Genomic DNA, 27,281 nt, shown 5'->3' on the forward strand with positions numbered 1-27,281 from the left:
TTAATTGGAGATAAGTATGTTACAAAATTAATGTCTTATTGAATGATGTATCATCCAACCTGCAATGAGTATTAGTGCGGGTCAAGGAGGGTAATTAAGTCATATTTATAATGCAGCCAATAAGGGTATGATTACATGCTAAATACTAACCTACTGGTAAGAGTGATTACACCCTTAGTGGCGGGTGGACTGCCGCTTTCTGGAGCGTGTGAATGTCACGTGTTATCGGGTTTCTGACACACTTTTGTACGCTAGTGACAGAAGAGCACACTTGTTGTACACGTGTTCTGAGAGCGGGACCCACTAGCGGGTAGCCAGGTAGGAGGAGCGGGCCATGGTTACATCAGGGAAGTGATGGAATCTTTGACGCCGTTATGTCGGGACTGCGTAAGCATGGTGGAGTCTGCACTGAGGGAAGAGACGGAGTCGTTCATGGGGATCCACATAAGAGGGAGGGAGCACGTGGCGCGAGCGTGTTGTGTGTGAATCACACGCGGATTCGGGGGTGTTAGTGGTCGGGTGCACTTTTCAGTTTTCAGCTCTGGTCCATCGCACCCTAGGAAATTACATAGGCGCTCATGCCCGTGATCTGCCACGTCACTTTACCTTCTCGAATCTTAAATGACTCATATACATTTAAATCAGACAGGCTGAAGTGTCAAATTTCTTTTCATTATTTTTTTTTTGATGTCTATTAACCATTAGCTAAAAGAGAAAATCGAACAATGATGAAGACTTAAAAGGAAAAGCATTATAACTTTATGATATCAATTTATATTTTGATATAATAATATATTAATAGATAAATATTCATACATTTAATAATATATCCAAATTTCATATTTGCAGGTCATGTAAAAAGCTTTACAAAGGTGAAATGCACCTTCAAACTACTCTTATTCATAATTTATTAATGTGTAAATTATATTTTTCATTCTCATAAAGACTCTTATGCCCACATCCCAATCGCCCTCCCGGAGGAATATATGCATTTAAAAGATCCTTGATGCAGTGTCCAATCCCAAAATTAATTCTATACATATGACCAGCAACAAGAATTATGTCTATTTTTGCACTTTGCCATATAATTTTTTTTTGTGTCAACTTATCATTTTAATTTTATGAAATTTTGTATTTTGTCATTTATAACTACTTTTCAACTATTTTTTTTGTCGAAAAACTATCATATACATTATAAATGTGATATTTAAGGATTATGTGATATGATATTTTTTATATATGCATAGCATGCGATGTTTTTTCGGCAGAAAAATCAACAAAAAGACGTCATATATGGTAAAGTGCAAATTTTACAAAGTTGAAATGGTAAGTTGATGTTAAAAAATATTTCAATGGTAAAGTGAAAAACGAGCACATTTTGAATTACAAAATATAATTTACCCGTTACTTATTCTTTATTATTAAGTGAGAGCACTACTTTGATGTCTCATTTTTTATGATCTATTATCCTTTAACTTATTTTTATTTTCCTCCCTCTCTTCAACCTCCACACGTATTTTTGTTCTGTATTACTTTTTTTTAATAATGTCTCAGTTTTAATATAATTTTATTCATCACATAAATATATTTTCTAGAATGATATCATAATTAATCGTGCACACACATTTGAGTGTGCCACATATACTAGTTTAATAAGAAATGATGAGACGCTGGTAATTCATCAAAATATAGATAAAGTTTAATAACTTATTTGGTCTTGGATTGTGACAGTAAAATTCAGTTAAATTATATATGGTATCCAATTGAATAAACAGCAACAAAAATGACTAATTTATTCTACCTCATATTTGATCAAATCGAGCCATATGATCATTTATCCTACGCACAACAACAAAAAACCTCCTATTCAATTACAATCATGATATCAAAAGTAGATGAGATGACTGGAAGTGTATGAGGAGGGATGGGGGGCAATTTATGGAGGGAATTGTGAGTAGGAACTTTCAAAGTAATATGCACCGGTAATAATGGGCACTCAATTTTTGCCTGAGAATTCCACAAAGAAAAGGACAATGCCAAGTGTCTTTGGGATTTGATGTATTGCAATTTGCAGGCAGTTCTTTTTCAGAAGGTGGTACCCCAAAGGTCTGACTTCTCGGTCTTCTAGGACAGATGATGGCCCCACCAGCTGCGGACCATTGTCTGCGAACCGAACGTTTCCACACTGGTGGTGGGTCCAGAGATTTGGGCTTTGGGCCTGGCCTGACCTGCATACAAGAATTTGGATTACGCAACGGCACTTTATTTGTGGACTAGTACTACAGTTGTGCAGGCAAAGATGAAAATTGTTAGAAGTAGAACGATATCTTTGATCCACCCAAAACAGAGAGGGACAGGTGTTTGGTATGGCTGCCTTTTCTCTTTTTCCCCAAACCAAATCAAATGAAAGATGTTCAAGTGGCTACTGCACAGTGCCTAAGTTGACCCGAAACGTCTCGTAAAGCAAAATACATCTCAACTTCTTTTGGACTTTAGCTTACACCTTTTCACTTTTTGTTCCTAATAAATCTTTCCTTCTTACTATAATTTTCTTTCATACAAATAACTTTGAGGCAAAAACAATAGTCATATATGTCTGCGCTTTTCAGTTCCATTGCCTAATTATTTATAATAGATAAAAGCATCTAATTAAGGCCTGGATATGAAATTAATCCAGTGGAATCTCATTTTCGTTCCACTACAGGGAGTGTTGTGCTGCGGTTGAGACCTGAAATGTGAACGAAATGATGAGAAGTCGACAGCACGACTTCACTTTTTAGAGTTTGGCGCTTAGAGTGGAGTAGAGTCGTCTCGTGCTATTGTACTTGTACATGTTCCGTATATATGATAACGGTTACGACAAATTAAGCTTATGGAGACCAAAGGCATCTTAATGGGTGTCAAGTTGTTGCTGCATCCCCACATTTTTCCCCAGCTTCATTGTGATTTCTGTAATGTGGAATTGTGGGGGCAACCGGCGAAAACCTTTCAATTTCGTATGCCAATTGCTACAGATTGAAAGCTTCTTGGAGTAGTCGACAATGTGATCTGTGGCAATGCAAGAAACATTCAAATGGCTATCTTTTAAGAACTACGATTTTTTCCTCTAGTGGTGTGTTTATCAGATAGAAAAACATCATCATGATTTTACATATTTACAAGACAAAAATGTGGCTACAGAGACAATGTCTATTGGTAATCGCTATCATTAGCGTGGGATAACGAGGATATATGCGGCGAATAAAAGAGCACTTTCGGAAGAGTATATCAATTCAGCACCATCAATGGTGCAAGAAAATTGACAAGATAGGTGTTTGCATGAGCAGTTTTTGGACAATTGACATCACTGCTGCAAGGGTTAGAAGTCTTCCTCGTATAGTAACATAGTTATTCATTCATACAAGCCCATGTTCGGGCTGAAAACAATACAATTGAGATGTCCGACTGACGAACAAACCAACAAGAAGAAGTTCATCAGACTCTCTTGACGTTGAATATGTACATCACAATTTTCTCTCGCAAAACAACTTGCAGAGATTATTTGAGAATTGCCGCAAAGGCACGAACCCTCTTCCACTAAATGACACCACGGTTAACTATGACTCATATTAGCACACTGGACTTTCCAGCTATAACTGGAAAGTAAATGATTTGGTTACATAACAGAGCAAGCATTCGGGTTCTCATCACTGAACATCTGAGGGGCGTAAGTGTGCTCCATGTAGTACTTGGGAGGCCAATACTCGACTTTCTTGATGTCCGTTTTCTTGTCGTCTTCTTCCTTGCTTTCTTCTCCTTCTTTCTTGTCGTTCTGTTTCTCGTCTTTCTTCTCCTCTTCCTTCTTTTCTTCATTCTTCACTATTGATGCTTGTTTACCAGTTCTCTTGTACACATCGCTCACCAGCTTCTCCGGATCAAGAACACCTTTCACAATTACCTGGTCGTTTGCAATATCAGTTGTGACTGATTCCACACCTGCAGCGCATCTTAATATCATTAGAATATGTTATGAATCACTCAGAAAAAGGGCAGATGATAGCCTTTTTTACTTCCTATCCACCGACTTCCTCTTCGAATAACATTGTATAAGTAGCTAATGCAACACAGGATCAACTCCTTGTAGGATGGTTCTGATTTTGGGTTCATGTTATTGAATTCAACAATTGCATCCAACTCAAACAGGAAGCAAATTTCTCTATGTTTCAAATATGCGTCCTATGACTCCTATCTACACGGAAGAATCCTGGCAGATCCGTTATTGCGCATCCTAATAAAACCAACTAGAATAGTAAGCAGGTATGTTTTCCTACAAGTACAGAGTCAGGCCAAATGCAAGGAATGCGCATTACATAGTTGTTGGAATATGCCACGAATCAAACCAGTCTTTCATAACACGAGTGTCATTGCAGCTGATCACATAGTCAATTGCAATAAGCTAGCTAGCAGTTGAAATGATGCTATTCCACTAGTTCAAAACAAGATAGTTATTTGCAATCTGTAGAAGCTCATATACTAAGCAAAAGGAGCGCTGCCGATCTTCCTTTCCGCTGAAAAATGACGTGCAGTCCTGTTAGTACAATTTTCCCACAGCCATAGGAAAGATGAAAAATACACACTAATCCATAACTAAATGGGACCATTTCCAGTTGCATTATCATCTGCTCTTCTTTACTTGCTAAGTTGTTGGTTTACCCAGCACGGCAAAGTTGCTTAATCATAGAAATTATTTTCAAAAGTTGCTAAAATTTACCTTGAATTTTTCCGATTCTCTTCTGCAGTGCGTGAGCACATGCATCGCAATGCATTCGAACTTTCAGCACCACTGTTACGACGGCTGGAGGCTGCAACATTAGGAACAAAAAAAAAAAAGTTACTAATTATCAATTCAATGAAGAGGTGAATTTTCAATGAAAGAGAATTATTGGTTTTGTTGTTTATGTGAGGAATCTGTAATTGGTTGTCGCCCCTCGTGAGTTCCTGTCGACTCTATTGCAGGAGGATTTTTACTGCAGCCATAAATTGGAACAGTGGGGTCAAAGGCTCATTGAATTGAGCTGTACATGTACAGGTCCATGCAGCAGCAGAATCACTCACCCTTTATATCTTGCATTGTGGAATGTGCCACTGGCCGTGCCCTTTCCCTATTTCTTTCCTTCTGTTCTGTGGTTTTCATGTCAGCAGAGAAACAGCGCAGTCACAACATGCACTGCTGCCGCTGCCTCACTGCCTAAGGGACCAACCCAATCAACACCTTCATCTTTTGATTCTAATTAAGGTGCCTGCTCTAACCCTACCATCAATAATTCTAACACTAACATTAGATTTTTAAGTAATTTCATGGCAATCTGTCTTCATTTGTTTTTCCTTATAGTTTGCTACGTCTTAGGTTGAGATTCAACTGCAATCAGTTAGACATGCTGGTAGACTAACTTTATCCAACAATTTCAGAATGACAAATTTTGATGTGGGATATGACTTTTTAATAGTGTCCTGTAATTATCATTGTCTATCACAAATGTGGAACCGAGGACGGCATGGTGGTCCACAGATTGTAAACCCTTAATCATGTCGAGCTGTACTCCAATTCTAAATCATGAATACGGACGCAACTTACAGAGACGAAAAACGACATTGCAGCCCTATACTAATAGCAATATCTTCATAGCATGACTTGAATTTTCTTTCTTTCTTTCATTTTTTTTAAAAATAAAAATAAAAAAGATTAAGTTGAATTAAATTCAAAGTGATCACAACTCTAATTAACTCTAACCGGCACATCATATTTTTTGGGCAAAATTTATTACTACTTCCCAATCTTATTACCTTATTCTCACTAATACAAGTAATATCACTACCAATCTCAATCAGGCCGGTTCATTATACACACCTATAAAGTTGAAAAGTTATAAGCATCAAATTTTGTGACATTTAAATTAAAAAAACTAAGGACTTATCCAAAAAAAATCTAATTAACCTAAATTGAATTTGGCCAAACTTAAATCAATTGTATGACATGCGTAGACCACGCTATCAATGCACAGTTCAAAAAGTAAAATACACTCCAAACCTGACTTAGATAAGAATGTTCAGACTTGTATCATTTGGATTTATTGAAAGAATTGTTAAGTAATTTAGAAATGAGAAGGAATGAGGAGAGATTGGGTGAGAAGAAAGGTACCTCCTCTTTGTTTTCTTGTTTGGGCTCCTCTTTGCTCTGTTGCTGCTCATTTTGGTGGGGTGGGGGCTTGGGTAAGGGTGAGATGATTTCCACTTTTCGCCCACTTTTCTTTTGAATCCTTTGGCACACCTTTACAGGGTCCGCATCCTTCCCTTTCACCACCACTTTACTCGTCTTATACTCCGCCGTTACCTCCTCCACTCCTGTTCCCATACACTCATTTCACCACCTTTTACTGCTTTATTACTACACATACCATGTCTGTCTCATGGAAATTCTAACCGTTTGTTCGAACCTCAATCAATTTTATATGACAAGTGTAAAAATCAACATGTGATTGATTTGGGTAAAACCGCAAATAAGTAGTATATGTATTTAATGAATGAAATGGGCATTAAAGTATGAATTGTTGAATTGAAAAACGTGCTGAGACTGAGAGTGCAATTCTTTTTAATTATGTCGGCGGTCCATTGCTTTTCCCTACCATCCTTGTTAGACTAAAACACTACACAGATGACAGAAGAAACAAAGAATCAAAGATACGAGGTTTTGAAAAAGTAATGTAATCTAACTATGTAGTAGTACCTACACAGATCTCAACGAAAAGGAGGGAGAAAGCACATGCAAAGTCGGTAAGGGAAAGACCAGTCCAATGTACTTGAGAGAAACGTTGGTTTGGAGGAAACACGATTAAGGCAGAAATTAAAAAGGATATTTACCTTCAAATCCTTTGAGAGCTCTAGCAACTTTTCTGGCGCAGGCCTCGCAATGCATGTCGACCTTGAGCACCATCTCTGGAGGTGGAGGCACTTCATCGTCTTTCTTCTCTTCTTCCTTCTTCTCCTTTTTTACTTCTTCTTTCTTCTTCTCCTCCTCCGCCGCCGCCGCCACCTTGTTTCCCTCCTCTTTCTTCTCCTTCAATCACAACCAATCAGTTCATCATCACAAAATCACCCTTAATTCCCATCAAAAAGTATGGCTGCATGCAATAAAAAAACAAGAGACTGAGAGAGAGAGAGAGAGAGCACTTACTTCACCCATATCTTACTGTTGTTGTTTGATTTGTGTGTGCGTGTGTGTGTGTGAGACAGAGAGAGAGAGAGAGAGGAAATATATAGGAGGAGGAGGCGACAATGAAAATCTGAGGTGGCTGTGTTTAATGAGAGTGGGAAAAAATTTTGCTCTTGCTGACTCAGCACGTCATTTATTTGCCCCCAGTCCCACCACCCTTCCTCCTGCACAGGAACAAGAATCCAGCAGAGAAAGGACAACGACGTCGTTTCCAAGTGGTAATTAATATCAATTTGAAAATATTCAAGTTTGAATTTTGAAATTTTATGAGTAGTTCAATCACATTAATTGTTGCTCTATTCTCAAATTATGTTTTTTATATTGCTTCTACAAAATGTCACTCCCACTTACTACTTTTATTTTTTAGGATTTGTTTCAGTTTATTAATTGAAATTCTAATTTCTAATCGCACCCGCATTTAACTGCCACAATATAATTTTAACAAAAAAATTAAATTAGAACAATGAAATCTAAATTTTGTTAACAAAATTAAAGTCTCTATTAACCTTTGATCACGAGTTCGAATCCTAATAGAAAAAATCAGACATAGATGGAAGTAAATTATTTTGAGAAAAAAGGGATGTAGCTTATTTACATTTAAAATCGAGAATCATTAAATTCTAAATAGAGAGAAGCTGAGTGATGCATTCAACAGTTTTAGGATCAAAAGAAGGAGGACTTTATGGAACCACCGCGGAAATATTCTTAAAATGGAAAATGTTTTTCAGTACTGGGCCGGGCCGAAGAGATGAAAAGAACCCAAATCGTGAGAACCAATGGGAGAGCGACAAGTGCGGAGAGGAGATAAGCCATGCCATGCGCGGTGTCTTCAAGTACCCAAACTCACCCTCTCCAACAGAATCTCCATTTCCAACCCCCCCTACTTTTGGTGTTGTCACTTAGTATGCTGTAATTATTAATTTTCCTCAAATAATGAAGAAAAACAACAAAAACAAAAAAAAAAGCAAAAAGCATGGGTGTCCCTTTAACACACCCTTTCTTAAGTGTGTTCAAAAATCGGTTAAATCGAATCGAATTTTCGTTCCAGACCAAAAATCCAACCAAATGTTTTTGTAAATTCAATTTTTGATTTGGTTTTGTTGGTTACTATTCAGTGGCCAAATCGAAAATTCGAATTTATTTTTATATTAAAATATATTATATTATATTTATATATTAACATAAATAAAGAATTATAGATAGAGAAAGAAAAAAAGAGAAAAAAGGGTGAGAAAGAGAAAGAATAGAGAGAGAATCGAGCAATGCCACAGACCTCCTTCTCCAGTGCAGTCTCCTCCACCCTCCAACCGGCGGCAACAACAGCTCTCTCCACCAGTCTTCTCCATTAGGTACTTTGCTCTCTTACAAAGAAAAATTTAACTTAAAAACTTTGCTTTGAAGGTATTTGATGAAATACCTAATTTGAAATTTTTTGTTTTTTTCTTACAAAATCAAGTGAAATTGTTTATAAACTTGTAGCTTCAGATCAAAAACGATTTTTCGATTTTTTTAACGAAAGAAACCAAACTTTTTTTATTCGGTTTTTGATTACGGGCTATTCTGTGGCCCAATTAGAATATTGGATCCATCCCTGTGAAACCTACTCTCCAACACCCCATTTGTAGTCTTGCTCTATTTTCATCCAGACTTCACTTCTGATTTGGACCACAACAAAAACTATATACTTTCCTTCAACTTTTTTTAATACTATTTTAGTTTTTAAATAATTATTAGTTGTTTATATAAGATAATTGCAACAGTGGATGTCAACAATGCGTTGCCTTTTATTTTTATTTTCTTACTCAACTTTATATCGTAAATTAAATAAATTTCTATTATAATTTAAATTTTATTATAGTATAAGACTCAAAATGTTTACCGTTTGAATTAGTTGTAATTGCTCCTTTTATCCTTTTCCATACAATTCTTTGTGATACAATTTTTTTTTTCTTATAAGTTCAACTACGAATATATTGAATATTTAAATAATCAACACAAACACGTACATAAATTGCATTATTAAGTCTAAAGCATGTAAAGTTTGGACATGTGAGAAAGCGACTTTTGATGTTCGGAGTAATAATGATTATTGAAGTTATTTTACGCATACTTTGATATTTTTAAATAGGTGGGTTGAAAAAAATTTGAAAAAACTAAAGCTAAAATGAATGACGGACAATTGGTTCTGATGCGTGTGATTTTAGCACTGGTTCAAAGTTCTTGGATTTTGATCTAGGATTTGGGCTGATTGAGTGAAAACTCTTGAGAAAGAGGACCCGTAAAATAACACGTCAGCACTCAAATGCTTAAGTTAGTTCCGAATTTAAGAATGAATAAATATAAAAACAAATTATGATAGATAAATTATAATAAAAATAAAAATTTCGTATGCTCATGAATTCTAGAGTGGCAGAGTAACAGTAAGAGGATTTCTTGGGCCATACCCATCAGGTTCCAAGGCTACACAATATTTATTTTTTTAAAGTAAGAGCGATGGAGTATTATTAATTGAAATAAACCGGTTATAATAATTCATGTTGAATATCAATATATAACAAAAACTATTCCAATAATTAGACTAAATCTAATCAACACCTATTATATAGTAGAAACAACATCTCACGCATATTGTAGAATTCGAACACATAACCCCTATGATCATTAAACTTCAACTCAATCAACTGAACTAGCCATCATAAGCGGTTGAATATGTAATCTTCGTCATCCAACCCAACTTCAGAAATCGGATATGATGGGTTGAAAAAGCGCAGGATTAGGTCTAGCAAATTAATAATTATTTATTGCTCTTTTTCTCTTTTGAATTTTCTCTCATTAGTTTTGGCAGCCTAGCATGTCTTAGTTGATAGTGAAGTCATAATCCTTATCCTTTCATATTGATCCTCCAATAAGAAATTGCCGCTCATCCTTGCCCAATTTTTTTTTTTTCTAAAAAACAAAAACAATATACATAAAATAAAATTTTATTATATTTATTTAATTAAGTAAAAAATAGAAAAAAAAAAACGAGTAACAAATCAAAACTGAGTTATGATCGGCTGAAATGAACTTTAAAAAAGGAGGTAGAAAAATAAGTTTTACTATATTAGTTCTCGTATATTTTTGTCAACTATTGATAGTTATTATAAGTCTCCAACTTAATTAATAATATAAAGTCTTAATTAAATTAATTTACTCCCATTTATTGTCCCTTGCCTTGAAAAATATTGATAAAAGGCCAAAAGAATAAAGAAACGTTTACTACAAGAAAAAAAAAAAAAAAAAAAATATCAACTTAACTGAATGAAAATGCACCCGATGCGACAGCTCTTAAAAATATTTAGTCAGGTACATACATAATCCATCTATCAAAGTTGCCTAGATAGATAATTTATATATAAATTAGATTTGATTAAATTAAATTAATTATAAAATAAATGTAATTTTTTTTAAACTATATATGAATAAGACTGCATTTATTATATAATTGATTTGAATTCGATCAAACTCAATTTAATTAGAATTTTTTTTACGTCAATTTTAAATTCCTATAGGAAAACCCCCAACTCATGAACATAGGCCATAATCACATGCTAAAACTAGTTACATGATAAATAAAGCAACATCCATGAATCATTAAATTATACCTTGCATTCATCATGCATCCGGGAAATTTTTAAGTAATAATTTTATTTAAAAAAGATAAAGTTCAAGAATCCAAGGGTTTGTAAGTGGTTCGATTATTTGAATATTCATATCTGAGGGTCGAATTTTAGTAATAGATGGATGATGGGTGGGCATGTGGGTTGCATAACTCCATCCCACCAAACACTTAACGAAATCAATCCAATCTAATTATGGGTTGTTTATGAATGAAGAAAAGAGATGAATAGAATTAAAGAAGGTGAGAAGTGTCTATCAAAGCCAGCACATGCAAACAGAGAGTAAAGAGTCAGCAATTTAGGCCCCAACCCCTCTCCCTATGGACAATTGGACATAGACAATTTTGATGATTTCATAAAAATATTCATCCTCAATTTCCATCACCAGACGTGCCCTCATCACATTAATCTCTCTAAAAAGGTTAAGTTCTCCACTTTCTTCTGCCAATCCCTTTTCCTCCAACGCGCTGATTGATTTCCCTCCCCAGAAGTCTCTTTCCTATCAGGTTTCTTGATCGCGGAGAGGAAAGAAGCTTGGTTAAATTACCGGGTTGCATTCAGATCTGTACGTAGCTCAGTGATTGTACTACTGCTAGCCATGGCTGAGAAGGTATGAAAGTCTTGTAGCTACCTACTCTTGATCGCTTTTCTACTGTTTGATCTTGGTTTTGGAGGATGGATTTATGGCTTAATCAATCGTTTTTGATGCGATGAAATATATAGGTGACTGTTATGGTGCTCAAGGTTGATCTCCAGTGTCCTTGCTGTTACAAGAAGGTCAAGAAAATTCTCTGCAAATTCCCCCGTGAGTCTCTCGTCTTGTATCCCTCCACATTCTTCTTTTTCTTTCCAGCTTTCCGTAAATGGAATTGTATGTTTGTATAGTTTTAATAGAATAATAGCAGCAATCCCATGTATATATCTGGGTTTCTTATTTTCTTCTTTCTATCGTAAGATTGCAATGCAGTGGTAATCACTCATTTTTCTACTGCTTCACTTTCCTTATATTTCACAATTTTTGTTTTTTTGGAAAAGAAGCTGAGTTGAGTATTATTTCTGTGATGTAAAAAATATTTTTGGACAAGAGAAATTAGAGACCAGGTATACGATGAGAAGGCAAACACGGTCACAATCACAGTGGTGTGCTGCAGCCCTGAGAAAATTCGAGACAAATTGTGCTGTAAAGGTTCCAAGGTTATCAAAAGCATCGATATCAAAGAGCCCCCCAAGCCCAAACAACCTGAGAAGAAGAAAGAGCCCGAGAAACCTCCTAAGCAGCCCGAAAAACCCAAAGAGCCAGAAAAGCCGAAGGAGCCCGAAAAGCCCAAGGTCGTTGTCATTGAACATCCTAAGGAACCAGAAAAGCCCAAAGTTGTTGTGGTTGAAAAGCCTAAAGAGCCCGAGAAGCCCAAGGAGCCGGAAAAGCCGAAGGTGGTAATCATTGAGCCGCCCAAGGAGCCTGAGAAGCCTAAAGAAAAGCCGAAATCAGATGGACCACCACCAGCCGAAAAGCCCAAGGAAGCTCCAAAGCCCGACCCGCCAAAAGCTCCTGAACCGGCCCCGAAGCCACCCCCGCCGGAGCCAATTATGGGACCCGGACCTGTCCCGATATGCGGATACCCACCAGTTGTTCCAGTGAGGACATGCTGCGGGCCATGCTACGAAGGTTATGGCGGGGGCCCATGTTACCAGGGGTACGGAGTACCCCCGATGCCGCCGCCATGTTATGATGGGTATTATGGGTATGGCAGGGGCTGCGCTGTCAGCAGATGCGATTACTACTTCAGTGAAGAAAACCCTCAGGGTTGCTCCATCATGTAATGAACACAGGATTGGTTATTACCATGGCAATTGTCACGATCATGTAATGTTCGTTCATTGAGTACGAGGTGTTCTTTCATTATTATGCCCAAAAACAAGAAAAATAAAATTTATACAGAGAGAATTAACGGTATACAGAAATATGACTGCTATTGGTTGTTGATGTTGTTGGGGTATTTCAAGTTGTGACACGATTTGTGTGAATAAAAAGTGGTCAAATAATGATTGATGGCTTTTGCCTTCTTTTTGATTGTTATCTTTCTTTCTTTGATTTGTTGCTTCCTACCACTTGCATTTCAGCACTTTTCAATTTCTATTGGGTGCGTTAGGACAAATTGCAGAGTATGATAAGACACTTTAACTCGCGAGATGCAAACACATTACCAGAATCCCAAATTTCAATTTCAATTTTAATTTTAATTTTATGTTTAGTTAACTATACTTTAAGTTTTTTTTTTGTTAAAGGGAACTGTACTTTTAAGTTGAATGTGGACAAGATTGACAAATTATTGCAACCTAAGTTCTGTGGACCACTTCAGAAGTATAAGACAATGGTAAAAGGTGTTTGGTGGTGCAACCCCACAAGAGAAAGGGACAAGAAATTTCATGAGACATTATCTTAGGCTTAGCATATACCTAATGATAATCAACTTAAATTTCGTCCCAAGTTTATGTCTTGTAGTTTCTGTCAGAAATTTCATTCGAATGAGGACAGGACGGCCTGATACCTTCGAACAACATCTTGAATGTTCAAACGGCGGCCACAGTACTTAGTTACTCTCAGGGAAGATTGAGAGTAAGCAGAGAAGTTAGTTTGTATGAGGTGACTATTTAGAAAGTGTAAGGATTTAGAAGGGCTTCAATAGAAGGTTGAGCCGCATAATGTTACCTTGTAGATGATAAAGAGGAGAGGTTACACTGCCTGAAATGTTGAAGCTGATTTTGGGCCTAACATCTTTGTCTTAACCTCAATCATCTGATGTTGTGGAAGTCCCAAAGAAGCCCATTCACATTCCCTAACGAAACTACAATATTAAGTTGAAAGAGCATTTGATTCAATGGAGTTGACTTTTGGGCTTCAAGGGTTCATGTGCCCTTTGGTCGGAGGGTACAGACTGCAGAGGATGTTGCATCGAGAACTTTAATTTTTTAAGATTAACTAGTAAATAATAGCTTAAGAGTCAACCTTAAAGGGGCACGACCCAGTTTTTTATGTGCGGTTGCGGGCAAGAATTTGGGTTGGACCAAAAAAGAATGATCAGTTATGGTATATAATAACTAGTTAGAGGACGAATTCTATTTGATTATTTGCGTCGACAGTAAACGTGTATAAACAACTCCATTCCTCCAGGTTGCGATTGGGGACTAGAACATGAAGCACGAGGTGGCCTGCACGATATGTTTACCGGGCTGAGACGTGATGTCGGTATATGAAGCAGTATATATGTTTCTAGTTATTCCAGTTGCTACATAGTCAAAATGGGGAACTGCATTGGTGGATCGCTTGCATTGTGTCTCAATGGCAAAAAAGTCAGCCCTGATGAAGGAGATACAGACTTGAAGGCTTTGGCAGTGGTTGATGGGAAGATTGGTTCAGAACCTGCCAGTGGGCTTTGTGGGGTGCCTTTGTCCTTAGCTGCAGTGCTGAAATCAGGGGAGGTTCATCGTCTAATTCCTCAGCCGATACAGCAGCACAGCCTTCAAACACTACTAGCCGTGGCTGAGTGTTGCAATGGTCAGAGAGTAAAGATTGTGGTGACCAAGAAGCAGTTAAAGCTGCTAATGAAAAGCATGGAGGAGCTACAACATAGACATAATGCGCTTCAATCAACAGGAAAAAGGAGTCAGAAATGGAGGCCATCTTTATCTACAATTCCAGAACTTTAGAACGAACAACAGAGAATATATTTTTGCTTCTCTTCAGGTTCTTGTTTTTCGGTAGCATAGTCTTGCAACCCCAATTTTCCATGGAAGGCTACAATGCGAAGGGTGGAAACAAGGAAAATTGAGAGGTGTTGTTGCTTCTGTAGCATTACTCCATGTTGTACCAGAAAATCTAGTATTTCTGTAGGAAGAGCAGTTATTTAGAAAAGCAAATGCTAATGAAATTCTGTATTTTACTCTCTTGAATCAGTCACACAGATATTAGCTGCATAAAAAAACAAATAATTTATTAAATATTTGCCAGCAGTATGTTTATACAAGCATACAGGTATACAAGAGTAACTACAGTAAAAATCACACCCTACAACTCATGGAGCTAGCTAGCCACTCACCATTATACAATTCTAACATTATTTCTGGTATCTAGCATTGTCCAAATGGGTTGGGTATTTACATTGTAGAAATCATGAGATACTGTCTAAGGCATTCTGGTGACTTCCTGACCCTCGTCCCCACCTTATTCCCGGCAGTGTATCTTCAAGAGGCATTTATGGACCTAATCAGCGGAAACTAATAGAGGTTAGAAACTTGCATCTCCAAAGTAAGATAATGGAGTTTCGTCAACTAATTGGTACAAGAAATTCTATTGAAAGATAAACTTACGGGGGAAAATAAGGAGACAAGGAAGAGGCAGAGGGTGATATTGTGGAGAATGTTGCTGACCTTTTGGATGAGTTTGTGCTTCTTATCTTCTCATCCACCTTTGTTAATGCTGAATCCTTCTCTCTTATTGCTGCTTCTCTCTTCATTTTCTTGGACTCGACTTCCATGGCTCTAGTCAGCGTTTCAATCTTTTTCATAAGCATCTGGAAAGACAACATTACCCGGTGTGATGACTGAACATGCTCACTAAAACACACACACTCGTATAGAGATGGAGAGACAGTTGTGCGCTATCCTACCTTGATCTCTTCATCTTTAGAGTTCAGAGTACTGTCTTTCAAGTCACAGAACTTCCTCAAACTTATGACTTCTTTCTGGAGCCTGTCATACAGAAAGCCTGACACCATATCTTCACAGTCATTAATAACTAACTCCAAATCTTTCTTCTCTTCATTGCTGCCCGTTATACCTTTAATTTTCCCCATTTTATCATCAACCATGGCATTCTTGTTCATCTCTGCATTTTCCTTTTCACTGTTATCAATGACCTTATTTCGAGAAGCCCACAAACTCTTTTTCAACAAGCTTTCCCCAGAAGAATTTTTCTTTTTCAAATTATTAATTAACTTTATTTCTTCAGTGGCAGATGAGATTTGTTTTTCATCCATCATCTGCATCGAGCTCCTAGTGATGGTGGATGGCCTAGGTTGTGATGTGGATCTCTTTTTCATTCTAGTATTACTTGATAGGATCCCAAAGAAGTTATTGGATTTTTCATTTTTGGGGGATCCGTTAGTATTGACAGATAAAGAATGCACATGCTTTAAGCCTTCTTCCAGTGTCTTCAGCCTCAACTTCAACTTCTCCTGGAACAAAACATTTTGCAATCTTTAATTCACTAAAACAAGAGTTAACAACCTTAATAGGGTCAAATTTTTTTAGCTGAAATGAGGTTTTAAAGTTTCACCTTGACTTGTGCTTCGGCCTTGGCAGCTCTCTCTGAGATGGCTAGTTTGTCTTTTAACTTCTGCATCTCTGCCTACAGAAGAGAGGTCTCATAGTTAAGAGAAAAACTGAAAACACTCAATTTCATTGGTCTAAACTAGTCATATTTAGGTTTTAGATATCCCGACAGAAACTTCAGTTGGTAATTGGGTGAGCACACATTTCTTGTGAGTGTTTGATGGACATACCTGCAACATCCTTCTCTCTTCTAGCCATTGCTTGACAGGCATAACTTTGTCCTTTTCATCCTTCCACTCATTAGCCACGACAGTTGCTATTCTGTTTGCTGAAACCTTGACTCTCGCTAGTTCCCTTTCCAACGTCCTCTTCTCCTCCTATGATGATGAAGAAAACTAAGGTCAGCTGATATCTTATGTAGAGAGCCTACTCATAAGATTAAGTTTCTCGATGCTTGGTAAGTTACTATATAAACTGAGGTCTTACATTTAGTTCTGAGATCTGGCGTCTATAATCACGAATAGTGTTGGCTGCTGCTCCGCCGGCAAGTATGGCCTCCTCAAGCTCCTTGATTGTTTGGCTAAGCTTTTCAACTTCTAAAACCTTCTGCCTGTTTGTCTTATCAAGTATTTTATTCTCCTCCTGTGAAAATATATATGTATTCGCATGTTAGTCTTTTGTAACCTTATTTATAGATTTTATCGTCGTAGATATTGTGATCTGAAATCGTACCTGGCATATCTCAATTTGTCTCCTAAGCTCGAAGTTTTGATTTTGAACCTCCTCCACTATAAGTGCTCTTTCTAGGGCGCTTCTCAGTATTCTTTCCGCTTCAAGCAATGCTGCTTCTTTAGATTTTGTAAGACGTTCCAGCGCCCTTTTATCCTCCTGTAGTGCTGCAATCTAAAATGGATGAAGACAATTGAGTTTAAAGTGCAAATTCATAATTCAGTTGGAAGAAGGAATCAGGCAAGAACTTCTATTTGATTATAGATCATTATGGATTATCTGATTACCTCATTCTTATGCATCTTAAGTTCTGCCTCTAGAGGAGCAATGACTAACTCAATGGGAACAGAATCATCATCTTTTTGGTTGGCGTAAACCCTCCTAAGAGTCGCTTCAGCTGCATATTGTGCAGCCAATGCTTCCTTCTTCTCATCCGTGAGTTTCTTGATATCAAGATTCTGCATCAATCCGGCCCAAATCACTTAACCATCTATAAGACGAATGTTCATTAACAGAGAACACAAACAAAATACATGGTTATCAGAAAACCATTCACACCTTTTGTTCAATGTGGTTTTCACTAGATCTTAACTTCCCTTCCAACCTTTTAACTTCACTTCCAAGCTGGAAAGGAAAATTGCAAAATATCCCATGTCAGAAAGCATAAGACATACTTGTGCAACTCAATAAATTGTATGCAGATCAGGCGAGCTACACTTTAAATCTTTCTTTTCCTTTTCCACACTTCAGCGCCAAATGAAACTGAATTGCAGTTCGTTTCAGAGATAACATAAATCAAGGCATATTCAATTTTTAGCTATTATGCTACTGTAAGATGCAGCATATGTATAACTTTAATCCTTCTTTCTTGTTAAAATTGAATTTTCTACTGCATATAGAATGTCCAGTCACAAAATAGGAAATCTTTTTCAAGTACCTCTTCCAGAGCTTTATCCTTCAGGACTTCAGTTGCTCGGAGTGCCCGAATTTCACTTTGAGCCTTCCCCAGTTCCCTCTCCTTCTCTGCAATCATATAATTTTGTTTTGCATGACTATCATAATTTGGTTCAACTGAACTCTATGATTATTTGATACTATTATTCATCATCTTTTCTTCAAGTTGAATGATTGAAACAAACCCCCAAAAAAAAACCTGTCCTCGAACAGAATTATATCTATTTTCTAAATTTAAGCATCACCACTAGATTACAAAAAGGGAAATGATAAATGCTGCAGAGATTGGAACGAAGCAGAGTAAGATCATTTGCCAACTATCCGCATTAAAAATCCATCAAGTGTTCAATGTCCCACAGCATAAACTCATAGTAAACAGTTCGTGGACAATCATATTATATAGTCTGACTAGCACATACCATCCCAACACATCATAGAGTTTAAAGTCCTGTTTCCATACAATATGCTATGATCCTCTAAGAAGAGCTAGAACAGTGAAATTGTCAAAATAATATCTTCAAACAATACCAAACCCGATTCTTGATTACAAACAACAGTTTGATAGAAAACCAACATGCATAACTGATGTTTCATTCTACATGCAAAAGGAGAGAAATGATGAACCTTTGAGCTGATTCTGCAATCTGTTGAGCTCCAACACAACAGGGTCTGGATGAGAAACAAGAGAAATATCTTCTCCAACAAGTTCTTCAATACCAGGCATTTTTCTTGAGCTTTCCTCTTTTGCTGCTTCTTGTCCCTCTATTGCAAGAAATGGCTGCCCCAAGGAATACTATATGGACCAAAGTGAAAGGGGTTTTATGGAGTAATATAAGAGGGAGTTGTTAAGGGTTTAGTATGTCTAGGAGAGAGACATAAACAAATAATACTCCAACTCCATGATAAGAGTCCAACCTTGTAAGGAATTGACCGCAAAGAGAGGGAATGACATGGGGTTTTCCCCTTCTGAAGCAAACTCTTGAAAACAACAGTTGCAAGCCGGCCCAGCCGGCTCGCCACCCTTCATTCCCTCCCTTTCAAATCTTTCCCCCCCCCCCCCCCCTAATTTCAAGAACTTCGAGAACAACGCATTTTCATCTATTTTCATCTTCTGGGCTATGCTTATAAAGCTTATTATTTTTGAAGAAAGACTAAATTTTGCTAACACCATGAAAACCTGACACGAAAATGGCAAACCAAACTTCTAAAAGTTATACTTAAAAATTGAAAAATAACATAAGTTGCAAGTGATGGTGCCAAGGGAAAAAAAAAAAAAAAAAAATCTGCTGGTGGCTTCCTGAAAATGAGTGAATCTTGCAATTCACAAAACCCTTTTTATGTAAGCTTTTGAAAAAATGGTCACCTTAAACATGATGGAAAAAGGATAAGAAAGAGAGATTAATTAGTGTGGTCATGATCTCTCAATGTTGATGGAAAGCACTTGTTTAGCACTAAATCTTGCTTTAGCGTTAAAATCTCCTAAACTCTTGCTTAAGTCCTTAGTGGGAATGCATTCAAATGGGATTTTGAACCAAAACTCAGAAAATGAAACATATCGTGGCATCAAAATTCAAATGATTGAATGAAGTGGCTTGAAAGTATTAGCAAAATCCAGGTATATTTTTTTTTCTTTTTTTCCTTATAAAAGATTGAAGCTCAAATGATCTTTGCTTGGAAGTATATTTGAAAAAGATTAAATTGAAAAGTATATAAAAGTTGCGGGCAGGTGGACGAAACTTTGCCATATGGCAATTTTTAAGTAAAAATACAGGGTGTTTTGAAGAGGCGACAAAGGGAAGACTCCCAATCTCTCTACCTTACCTACACCAATGTATAATAATCCTTTGCATAAATAGAGAAAGAGACAAAGATAGTGGAGTAGAATAACTCCAATCTTCAGACTACATATTCATTATCTCATAAGAACCTTTTGTTTTTTTGGATGAATTATTAAGAGATAATGGAATTTCCACTAACTATGTTCTTGAAAGTGACTTCAATTGGGATCAAGCCCATAATTAGCTGTTTCTCTAACGCGGCTTAGTAGGTAAGTTTACAAATAAAAAGTGGTTGTAATCAATCATATACTAAGCTGAGCCTCAGAAAATTATTTACAGAAAATGAGAAATGTGTATATAATGAGCATATTATTGAGATGAGGTTAACATTAAATTCTAAAATTTATAACAATAAGTTGAAGTATGGATATGGGCACTAAATTAAAGTTTTTTGGTTGATGATTTTCAGCGTGCTTTTATAATTTAGAGCATCACATATCTATTTGAATGTACTGAGGATTTTGAAGGTTTTATTATAATTGAAAAAGAAAAACGATTATTAATGGTAATGAAACTGAGGGATTAGGATTTAGGAGTGTAAGAAAATGAAATGCGATTTGTTGTAAGAGCATCCATGATTTAGGACCTGGAAATTTCTGAGGCTAGTGGACCTTAAAAAAGCGTCTAAGTAAAGCTATATTGTCTTGAAAACAACTATCCTATTTCATAGAAAATTCTTACCCAAATCAAATTTTGTCGAAATAAACTAATTACAAAGTAATAGTAATGCACTTGTTATGTGATTGATAACTTTATCCTGAACTCTACACCAATCTTTCCAAAAATATATTGTATTCATTACATAATTGGTTCAAGTCTGACTAAATATGGTACACATATTACAGTTCCTCCCCTGCCACCTCGGCTTGCTTGGTTAGTAGGAGCAGTTTCAGCCAAAAGCTCATGAATCTGGCAGGAAAACCCGTCTCTGCGTGTACATGCGAGTGATTATGCTGCTTCTTCTAATTGTATAAAACAGATTTCTTGAACTATGTCACACAGAAGCCTCTGACCATCTTATGATCCTAGTTAATGCTATAATTCTTACACTGAAAGGACAAGAAAAAACTAAACAGAATCTACTTTCCAAGTGTTGCCGATCCGGAATTCACCAGATCAGCTTTTGTTAGTGTGCCTGATTGATCAACATCAAGAACCTTAAACCACTCCATCACCATTGTAATGTCTTCCTCAGTGATTTTCCCCATCTCCTTGAGCTTATAAACAACAAACTCTGCCGCGCTGCATGAAACCCAAACACCCTGTCAACTTTCTTGCAAGATAACTTATGAAATATCAAACAGAGAAAAGAAGTAGAATAAAGGTCAAGAGCATGTAATTTAAACTTACCTTACAACATTATCATTATCCAAATCTGCCGCCTCAAGATCCGAAGCGGTTAACTTCCTTGTCAGAACCCATTTTACCAGTGATTTTCGTCGTCTTTCGGTGTAGAGTTCAGCCAGGCAGTAAAAGAACTGAGCCAAGCAGATCGTGCTTATCAATATCCAGAAAGTAGCAAAAATACGGCCCCCAAGCGTCGAAAAGCTCTTGTCCCCATACCCAAGAGTAGTGATAGTAGCACAAACGCAGTAGAAGGCATCAAAGAGATCCAAACTCTCATTATGATACAAAATTAATGTCCCCACAACCATGAGAATCAGAAGAGAAATCAGGACAGTATAGAATTTGTACTTGCACCTGTTAGTTTCCACCTCCTTTAGTATCTCAGCAGGGCTGCTTTTTTCACGCATGTGTATCGCCCTAACCAGAAAGGCTTCCTGATTTTCCAATATGCTATCAGCTGCTTTGCTCAGGAGCAGGCCGATGAGAGCCATGCCCATGAACACAAAAATGCAAGCGAGCAATTTTGCCGTGGTGCTGTCGGGCACGAGATCCCCATATCCTACTGTCGTCATCGTTACAATACAGAAATAAATGGCATCAATGAATCCATTTGTCTTGTTGCCCTTGATCTGATACCTAACAAGAAAGAAGCAACAGGCTCCTAAGCTTACATATGCTAGCAAGATCAGGAATACTAGCTTGAAATCGAGTTTATTTGCAAAAATCGTCTCTGGGTGCTGATGGGGTGCAGCATTGTTCTGGTCAGGATTACCCACGTACCCGGGAACACTCTTGCAACGGCTGTATCTTCTTTTCATGAAGGAAGTGTTTCGAGCAGAAAAACGAGAAGATTCTATAGAGTTTTCCAGTAGTGGATCTTCGGCATCACTCTTAGCCATTGTAGATTTTCAGGACACCCCAGAAGCTCTGCTGTAGCTTGGAGCAATATGCAACTGAAATAAAATGCCAAACTCATCATCTCACCACAATGTAATAATTTAAACAACAGAGTTTGTCATTAGAAAAGGAAGGAAAGAAGAGGTAATATGAACATATCGCTGAATGCACAATATTTTCTACATTTTGTCTCTGCATCAGGCAGAGACCAATTACCAAGTTCAACAGAGGGAAAAGAAAATTCCCCTGCTTCGTTTCATTCACTTAAGCTTGCTAGCCATGGATATAAAGAAAGTGTCTGTTTCCAATTCATATTCAAGGAAAGCAGCAACGACAACATGGAACTCATACGAACAATACTACAGATGCTTTTCTCCCGTTTCCATAACTCAAAATTCAAGAAACGAAAATCGGAAACGTGGATTAGTCCGTTTGATCAGCTCAACTTCAATTAGCATTGTGGAAACAGGAAAATAATTGAGGAAATGGTAATGCATGGGGGGAGGAATGTAATGGTCGTCATACCTGAATGATCTGCAATTTGGACATAAGACCGCATCCGGAGTTGTGCTTTTGTAAGAGAAATCCCGAAACGTAGGACCACCATCAGCTACAGCATAGGCATTTAGGCACCAGAAAGAGCTAAAAAAGGGATAAACAAAGAAAAACAAACGATTTTAGTATGGATGGAACAGTGAGATGCTTGGATTAGAGGATTTGCCAGTTGGGATTAGAAATTATAAAATAACCACTGTTTCCAATCCCTATGTGTGATTTGTGAAAGTACGTACCAGGTCAAATACCATTAAATTCATAATGTTACGATATCATTATTTTATTCTTTCCCCACCATTTATAATTAATATTCAAATGAATTTATGAATATATATGATAATATTGTAGAAAAATTCAACCATGATTAGATATTTTTGGGAAATATGATTCGAAATGTTTTCATCAATGACATGTTTCTCCATTCCAAATAAGTTGAATTGTTGAGCATTGTAGTAAATAACATTTTTTAGAATAGAATTTTTTTCTGCAAAACTATTATCTTAATTCAATTCATAATTTTATTTTCAAGATAATTTTTTTTTCTAATTCAAATTAAAAGCTTTGAATTAAATTATCCCCATGATTGTAATGGAGGGAGTGATTGACGTTAATCGGAGTCGGACAAGGAAGCCCAGCCCACGTAAGCCCCCAAAACAAAAACTACCTGTTCAAGTGTTCATAGACGAAAATTTCAGTGTCAGGCAGGCTCACTCTTGAACACAGCACGCTCACTGCGAAAGAAATCAAAGAAATAAACGCTTGAAGCTTGTTTCTTATGGTACGCCAATTTTCTTAACCCTCGACCAGTTCCACCACTCTTCCCTTTTTCTTCAATTTTCTATCTGTATCCGATTTTTTTTCCTTCAGGAAATTATGTTGATTGCTAAAGAACCCGTTGATTAATAAAAGTATATAGTTTAGCCCAGTTGAATTATCTATTGGAAGCTTGAGGGTTTCTGGGAGGTTCAACAAATTCATTAAACTGATACGCTATGTATGGATTTGTGGGATTATGCGAAATGGGTGTTCCGTAAATTCTTGCATTGGCATTACAATGGCCACTTGGAGTTATAACACGAAAAGATTTAATCTTGGCGACATTTCTTTAGAGATCGTGCTTTTCTAGAGCTCTTGATGATTTATGGAAATTTTTACTCTGACATTTCCTTTATATTTCGTTAGGCTTCTTTGACGATTTATTAAATTCTGTATGCTTCAGGGTTTCTCTGGGTGCTAGCATCAGTACTTTTCGAGATTTTTGGAAGTGACTGAATTAGATTATATGAAAATCCATCAAGCGGGTTTAACCAATTATGGTATCAGTACAGTCGAAGACTGTGTGGATGAAAAGGCAGCAATGTCCATGTGGCGATTGGAAATGCTTTATCACGTACGAGGGTGAGATAGATGAGAATAATCTGGGATCCCAGTCGATCAAGAATGATTCAGGACCAACAGAAACTATGGTTGCCCCATACGTGGGAATGGTGTTTAAGAGTGATGATGAAGCATTTGAGTATTATGGGAATTTTGCTAGGAAAAACGGATTTTCAATTCGAAAAGAGAGATCAAGGTTGAGTCCTCAATTGGGTGTTTACAAGAGAGATTTTGTTTGCTATAGGTCTGGGTTTGCACCTGCTAGGAAGAAACAGACGGGGGAGCATCAGAGGGACAGGAAATCGGTTAGGTGTGGATGCGATGCAAAAATGTACTTGTCGAAGGAGGTTGTAGATGGGGTTTCTCAGTGGTCCGTTGTGCAATTCAGTAACGTGCACAATCATGAGCTGTTAGAGGATGACCAAGTTCGCCTGCTACCAGCTTATCGTAAAATTCATGAGGCAGATCAAGAGCGGATTCTTCTCCTTTCAAAAGCTGGTTTTCCAATTCACCGTATAGTTAAGGTGCTTGAACTGGAAAAGGGAATTCAAGGTGGACAGCTCTCATTTCTGGAAAGAGATGTAAGAAATTTCATCCAGAACCGCAAGAAAGTCGTTCAAGAGAATGACGCTTTATTGACTGAGAAAAGAGAAAGTGAAACAGTGGATCTTCTGGAGGCCTGCAGGGCAAATAAAGAAGCTGATCCATACTTTGTCTATGATGTTACTGTTGATGAAAATGATAAAGTTGAGAATATTGCTTGGGCTTTTGGGGATTCTGTTCATGCCTACGACATGTTTGGTGATGTTATCTACTTTGACTCAACATATCGTTCGATGACTTACGGTATGCTTTTTGGAGCATGGGTTGGTATTAGCAATCATGGAAAACTTCTCGTCTTTGGCTGTGCTTTTTTGCAGGATGAAACCCCTCGATCATATGCTTGGAGTTTCCAGGTTCTCATTTGAAATTCTTTGGCTTCATCCTTTTCTTATATGCAAATACTTTGTTTGCTTATCTTGTTCAATGCTGCTTCAGGCTTTTCTCCGGTTTATGGAAGGAAAATATCCAAAAACAATTATAACAGATGTCGACCCTGGTCTCCGAGAAGCCGTGAGAAGTGAATTGCCAAATACAAAACATGTCATATCCCTATACAATATTCTTCCCAGAACATCCAGCTGGTTTTCTCTTCCACTTGGCCCAAGGTTCCCTGAATTTAAATTTGAGTTTGAAGAGTTGTGCCATTTAGAAAGTACTGATGAATTTGAATTTCGGTGGAATCAGATGGTTTCCCACTTTGGACTTAATTCAGATAAGCACATTGCTTTACTCTTTTCCCTACGCGCATGCTGGGCTTTACCTTACACTCGAGGCTGCTTTCTTGCAAGAATGGATTGTACATCGTATTGGAAATCCATAGATATATGTTTGAGAGGATTAATTGAAACTCAAACCTGTTTGCGTGGCTTTTTGGAGCAGGTATGTTATCTTTGTCAGACAATAACTTTTCCATGATCCACTTTGAGCAGTTTTAATCTTCTTTCGGCTCTGCCTTTTTGTACTGTATTAATTTGGTTTCCCCTCTTTTGCCTTTTGTAGACAGGAATATTGTCAAATCATAAAATGCAGTCCCATGATGAGGTGCAGTATATGCATCTTAAAACATGCTTACCTATTGAAGATCACGCGCGTAGTGTTCTTACCCCTTTTGCATTTAATGGGATACAACAAGAAATGGTTCTAGCAATGCAATATGCTGCATCAGAAATGGCTAATGGGTCATATCTTGTACGCCATTTCAAGAAGGTTGATGGGGAGCGTCTTGTTATATGGATACCAGAGGATGAACAAATTCACTGCTCCTGCAAGGAATTTGAGTCAACAGGAATTTTGTGCAGGCATGCCCTTCGGGTGCTGTTATTCAAGAACTGTTTTCAACTTCCAAGCAAATATCTTTTGAATCGGTGGCGCCAAGAAAGCTCTCTTTTCTGTTACAGTGGACAAAGTAATCCAAAAATCAAGGATGACTGGTATCAGGAATTCAATTCCCTGACTGAGACTTTGTTTTCTGAAGCTATTCTGACTAGAGAGAGATCTGATTTTGTTCACAGAGAACTTACTAAAGAGCTTCGAAGACTTATTAGTCAAGTAAGAGAAATGCCAGCTGTTGATGAAGTTGTTCTGAATGTTACTCTTTCACCGCCGAACGTATTGTGAGAACTGTGTATATAAAACTCTAGTGGTTAATCACCAGGAAACCTTTTACTGAAAGGAGTCTTCAGTGGAAGAGCTAATGTGTTTTGGCCGTTGTAATACAAATACAAAAAGAATCTATGTAACTTTCCTGAAATATTACGAGAAAGATAAAGTTGGCTTACTAGGTTAATCCCGAGTCTGTAAAGTGCCAGTTGCATGGATAATTATGTGTTGAAGCAGTGAAGAAGAGAACTCTTGATGAGGTTCATCTTGTAAATAATGTAAGATTAATTTACTTAGACCACAAGTAATTTGTTACCTTGATTTTGTTATTCCTCTTCTTTTCCTAAATTGAGCTGCTTTGTCCATTTAATTCTTGCTTCTGCACCAGCTCACCACCCCTAAACTTTTGGTTATTCACTTCTTATTGATTCTGGTGTTACTTATGCCAACTCTAATTCTACTTGGCACTTTTTTCACTCTATTTTTATGTATTCTGAAAAGTAATATGGATGGCATGAATTAGGCTTTCCTGGAGTCTTGTGGAGGATATATTTTAATTCTGGTGTCTAGTACATTGACTGGCAAAACCATTAAGCATACAATAAACTCAACCTGCTGTTTGTATGCATGCTGATAAACACATACCCAACGCATATACATAGATGTAAAGCATACTTGGAAGAAATTTGCTCATAGAATTCTAACATCCCGGATTTTGAAATGAATAATATCATCTGCTTCTGATTGATTGGCAGTGTGGATCTTGTTGTACTTGATTTAGATTCCAGCATTCTTAGCATTCTTTGAACTGCTCCAGTTACTTGATTTTATTTCCACCTCATTTTATTTATTGTTAGCAACTCAAATGACTTCTTTACAGACAGAGAGTATTTTTAACATTTTTTTGTCTCCATCTACCTCCTTGACACATGCTAATTCAACTACTTAGCTATCTCCATGAATTCAAAGATTATCTTTTACCAGCCCTTCTATTGATACTCAGATGTTTTGAGGTGGATTCTAATCCTGTCAGTATTTTTGATATCATGTGTATTTGATTTGCAGTTGATTATCTGTTTAATTTATATAATTTGTTTTAAGATTGAAAGAACAAAGTAGAATGAGGAATGGATAGAACGAAGT

At 37.1% G+C, this 27,281-nt stretch overlaps 5 protein-coding genes across 10 annotated transcripts; 2 read left to right on the plus strand and 3 right to left on the minus strand.

Annotated features, from left to right (window-relative positions):
- On the minus strand, positions 3,359 to 7,363 carry LOC105175235 (heavy metal-associated isoprenylated plant protein 7). The gene is made up of 5 exons (XM_011097612.2): positions 7,211 to 7,363; positions 6,898 to 7,093; positions 6,179 to 6,381; positions 4,751 to 4,841; positions 3,359 to 3,975 (listed from the first exon to the last, which is right to left on the minus strand). Exons 1-5 carry the CDS (start codon positions 7,217 to 7,219, stop codon positions 3,656 to 3,658), a joined length of 819 nt encoding a protein of 272 aa, XP_011095914.1. The 5' UTR covers positions 7,220 to 7,363; the 3' UTR covers positions 3,359 to 3,655.
- Positions 11,117 to 12,951, plus strand: LOC105175237 (pollen-specific leucine-rich repeat extensin-like protein 1). 2 transcript variants are annotated; one of them, XM_020698449.1, is made up of 4 exons: positions 11,117 to 11,329; positions 11,397 to 11,518; positions 11,632 to 11,713; positions 11,996 to 12,951. In XM_020698449.1, exons 2-4 carry the CDS (start codon positions 11,507 to 11,509, stop codon positions 12,727 to 12,729), a joined length of 828 nt encoding a protein of 275 aa, XP_020554108.1. In that variant the 5' UTR covers positions 11,117 to 11,329; positions 11,397 to 11,506; the 3' UTR covers positions 12,730 to 12,951. The 2 variants fall into 2 exon arrangements, with proteins under 2 accessions (XP_020554108.1, XP_011095916.1); XM_011097614.2 differs by having other exon boundaries at positions 11,117 to 11,518.
- LOC105175238 (microtubule-associated protein 70-5) lies at positions 14,875 to 18,963 on the minus strand. Of its 3 annotated transcripts, XM_011097617.2 has the most exons (12): positions 18,838 to 18,956; positions 18,547 to 18,715; positions 17,906 to 17,991; positions 17,527 to 17,592; positions 17,256 to 17,426; positions 16,972 to 17,142; positions 16,726 to 16,881; positions 16,470 to 16,616; positions 16,244 to 16,315; positions 15,576 to 16,142; positions 15,277 to 15,479; positions 14,875 to 15,169 (listed from the first exon to the last, which is right to left on the minus strand). In XM_011097617.2, exons 2-12 carry the CDS (start codon positions 18,644 to 18,646, stop codon positions 15,151 to 15,153), a joined length of 1,758 nt encoding a protein of 585 aa, XP_011095919.1. In that variant the 5' UTR covers positions 18,647 to 18,715; positions 18,838 to 18,956; the 3' UTR covers positions 14,875 to 15,150. The 3 variants fall into 3 exon arrangements, with proteins under 3 accessions (XP_011095919.1, XP_011095920.1, XP_011095917.1); XM_011097618.2 differs by having other exon boundaries at positions 15,337 to 15,479; positions 18,547 to 18,963; XM_011097615.2 differs by having other exon boundaries at positions 18,547 to 18,963.
- On the minus strand, positions 20,536 to 22,654 carry LOC105175239 (two-pore potassium channel 1-like). 3 transcript variants are annotated; one of them, XM_020698277.1, is made up of 4 exons: positions 22,530 to 22,654; positions 21,888 to 22,060; positions 21,111 to 21,743; positions 20,536 to 21,002 (listed from the first exon to the last, which is right to left on the minus strand). In XM_020698277.1, the coding sequence occupies exons 2-4, from the start codon at positions 22,004 to 22,006 to the stop codon at positions 20,840 to 20,842; spliced, it is 915 nt and encodes a 304-aa protein (XP_020553936.1). In that variant the 5' UTR covers positions 22,007 to 22,060; positions 22,530 to 22,654; the 3' UTR covers positions 20,536 to 20,839. The 3 variants fall into 3 exon arrangements, with proteins under 3 accessions (XP_020553936.1, XP_020553935.1, XP_011095921.1); XM_020698276.1 differs by having other exon boundaries at positions 21,111 to 22,060; XM_011097619.2 differs by lacking the exon at positions 22,530 to 22,654 and adding an exon at positions 22,221 to 22,452 and having other exon boundaries at positions 21,111 to 22,060.
- Positions 23,088 to 26,543, plus strand: LOC105175240 (putative protein FAR1-RELATED SEQUENCE 10). The gene is made up of 4 exons (XM_011097621.2): positions 23,088 to 23,337; positions 23,779 to 24,892; positions 24,975 to 25,418; positions 25,539 to 26,543. Exons 2-4 carry the CDS (start codon positions 23,873 to 23,875, stop codon positions 26,154 to 26,156), a joined length of 2,082 nt encoding a protein of 693 aa, XP_011095923.1. The 5' UTR covers positions 23,088 to 23,337; positions 23,779 to 23,872; the 3' UTR covers positions 26,157 to 26,543.

The sequence above is a fragment of the Sesamum indicum genome, linkage group LG12 (genome assembly GCF_000512975.1).
Source record: "Sesamum indicum cultivar Zhongzhi No. 13 linkage group LG12, S_indicum_v1.0, whole genome shotgun sequence".
In the NCBI taxonomy this organism is placed as follows: Eukaryota; Viridiplantae; Streptophyta; class Magnoliopsida; order Lamiales; family Pedaliaceae; genus Sesamum; species Sesamum indicum.

Excerpts from the sequence above, each read along its gene's own strand:
- LOC105175235 (XM_011097612.2), bottom strand. Across the intron at positions 6,382-6,897 it reads AGCTCTCAAAGGATTTGAAG|GAGTGGAGGAGGTAACGGCG; the intron begins GTAAATATCCTT and ends GTATGGGAACAG. Across the intron at positions 4,842-6,178 it reads AACAAGAAAACAAAGAGGAG|CCTCCAGCCGTCGTAACAGT; the intron begins GTACCTTTCTTC and ends CTAATGTTGCAG.
- LOC105175237 (XM_011097614.2), top strand. Across the intron at positions 11,714-11,995 it reads AATTCTCTGCAAATTCCCCC|AAATTAGAGACCAGGTATAC; the intron begins GTGAGTCTCTCG and ends TTTGGACAAGAG.
- LOC105175238 (XM_011097615.2), bottom strand. The coding sequence starts at position 18,646 with ATGCCTGGTATTGAAGAACTTGTTGGAGAAGATATTTCTCTTGTTTCT. Across the intron at positions 17,427-17,526 it reads AAAACCACATTGAACAAAAG|AATCTTGATATCAAGAAACT; the intron begins GTGTGAATGGTT and ends GGATTGATGCAG. Across the intron at positions 16,316-16,469 it reads AAGAGAGAAGGATGTTGCAG|GCAGAGATGCAGAAGTTAAA; the intron begins GTATGTCCATCA and ends TCTCTTCTGTAG.
- LOC105175239 (XM_020698276.1), bottom strand. The coding sequence starts at position 22,006 with ATGGCTAAGAGTGATGCCGAAGATCCACTACTGGAAAACTCTATAGAA. Across the intron at positions 21,003-21,110 it reads GATAATGATAATGTTGTAAG|CGCGGCAGAGTTTGTTGTTT; the intron begins GTAAGTTTAAAT and ends GGTTTCATGCAG.
- LOC105175240 (XM_011097621.2), top strand. The coding sequence starts at position 23,873 with ATGGTATCAGTACAGTCGAAGACTGTGTGGATGAAAAGGCAGCAATGT. Across the intron at positions 24,893-24,974 it reads CATATGCTTGGAGTTTCCAG|GCTTTTCTCCGGTTTATGGA; the intron begins GTTCTCATTTGA and ends ATGCTGCTTCAG. Across the intron at positions 25,419-25,538 it reads TGCGTGGCTTTTTGGAGCAG|ACAGGAATATTGTCAAATCA; the intron begins GTATGTTATCTT and ends TGCCTTTTGTAG.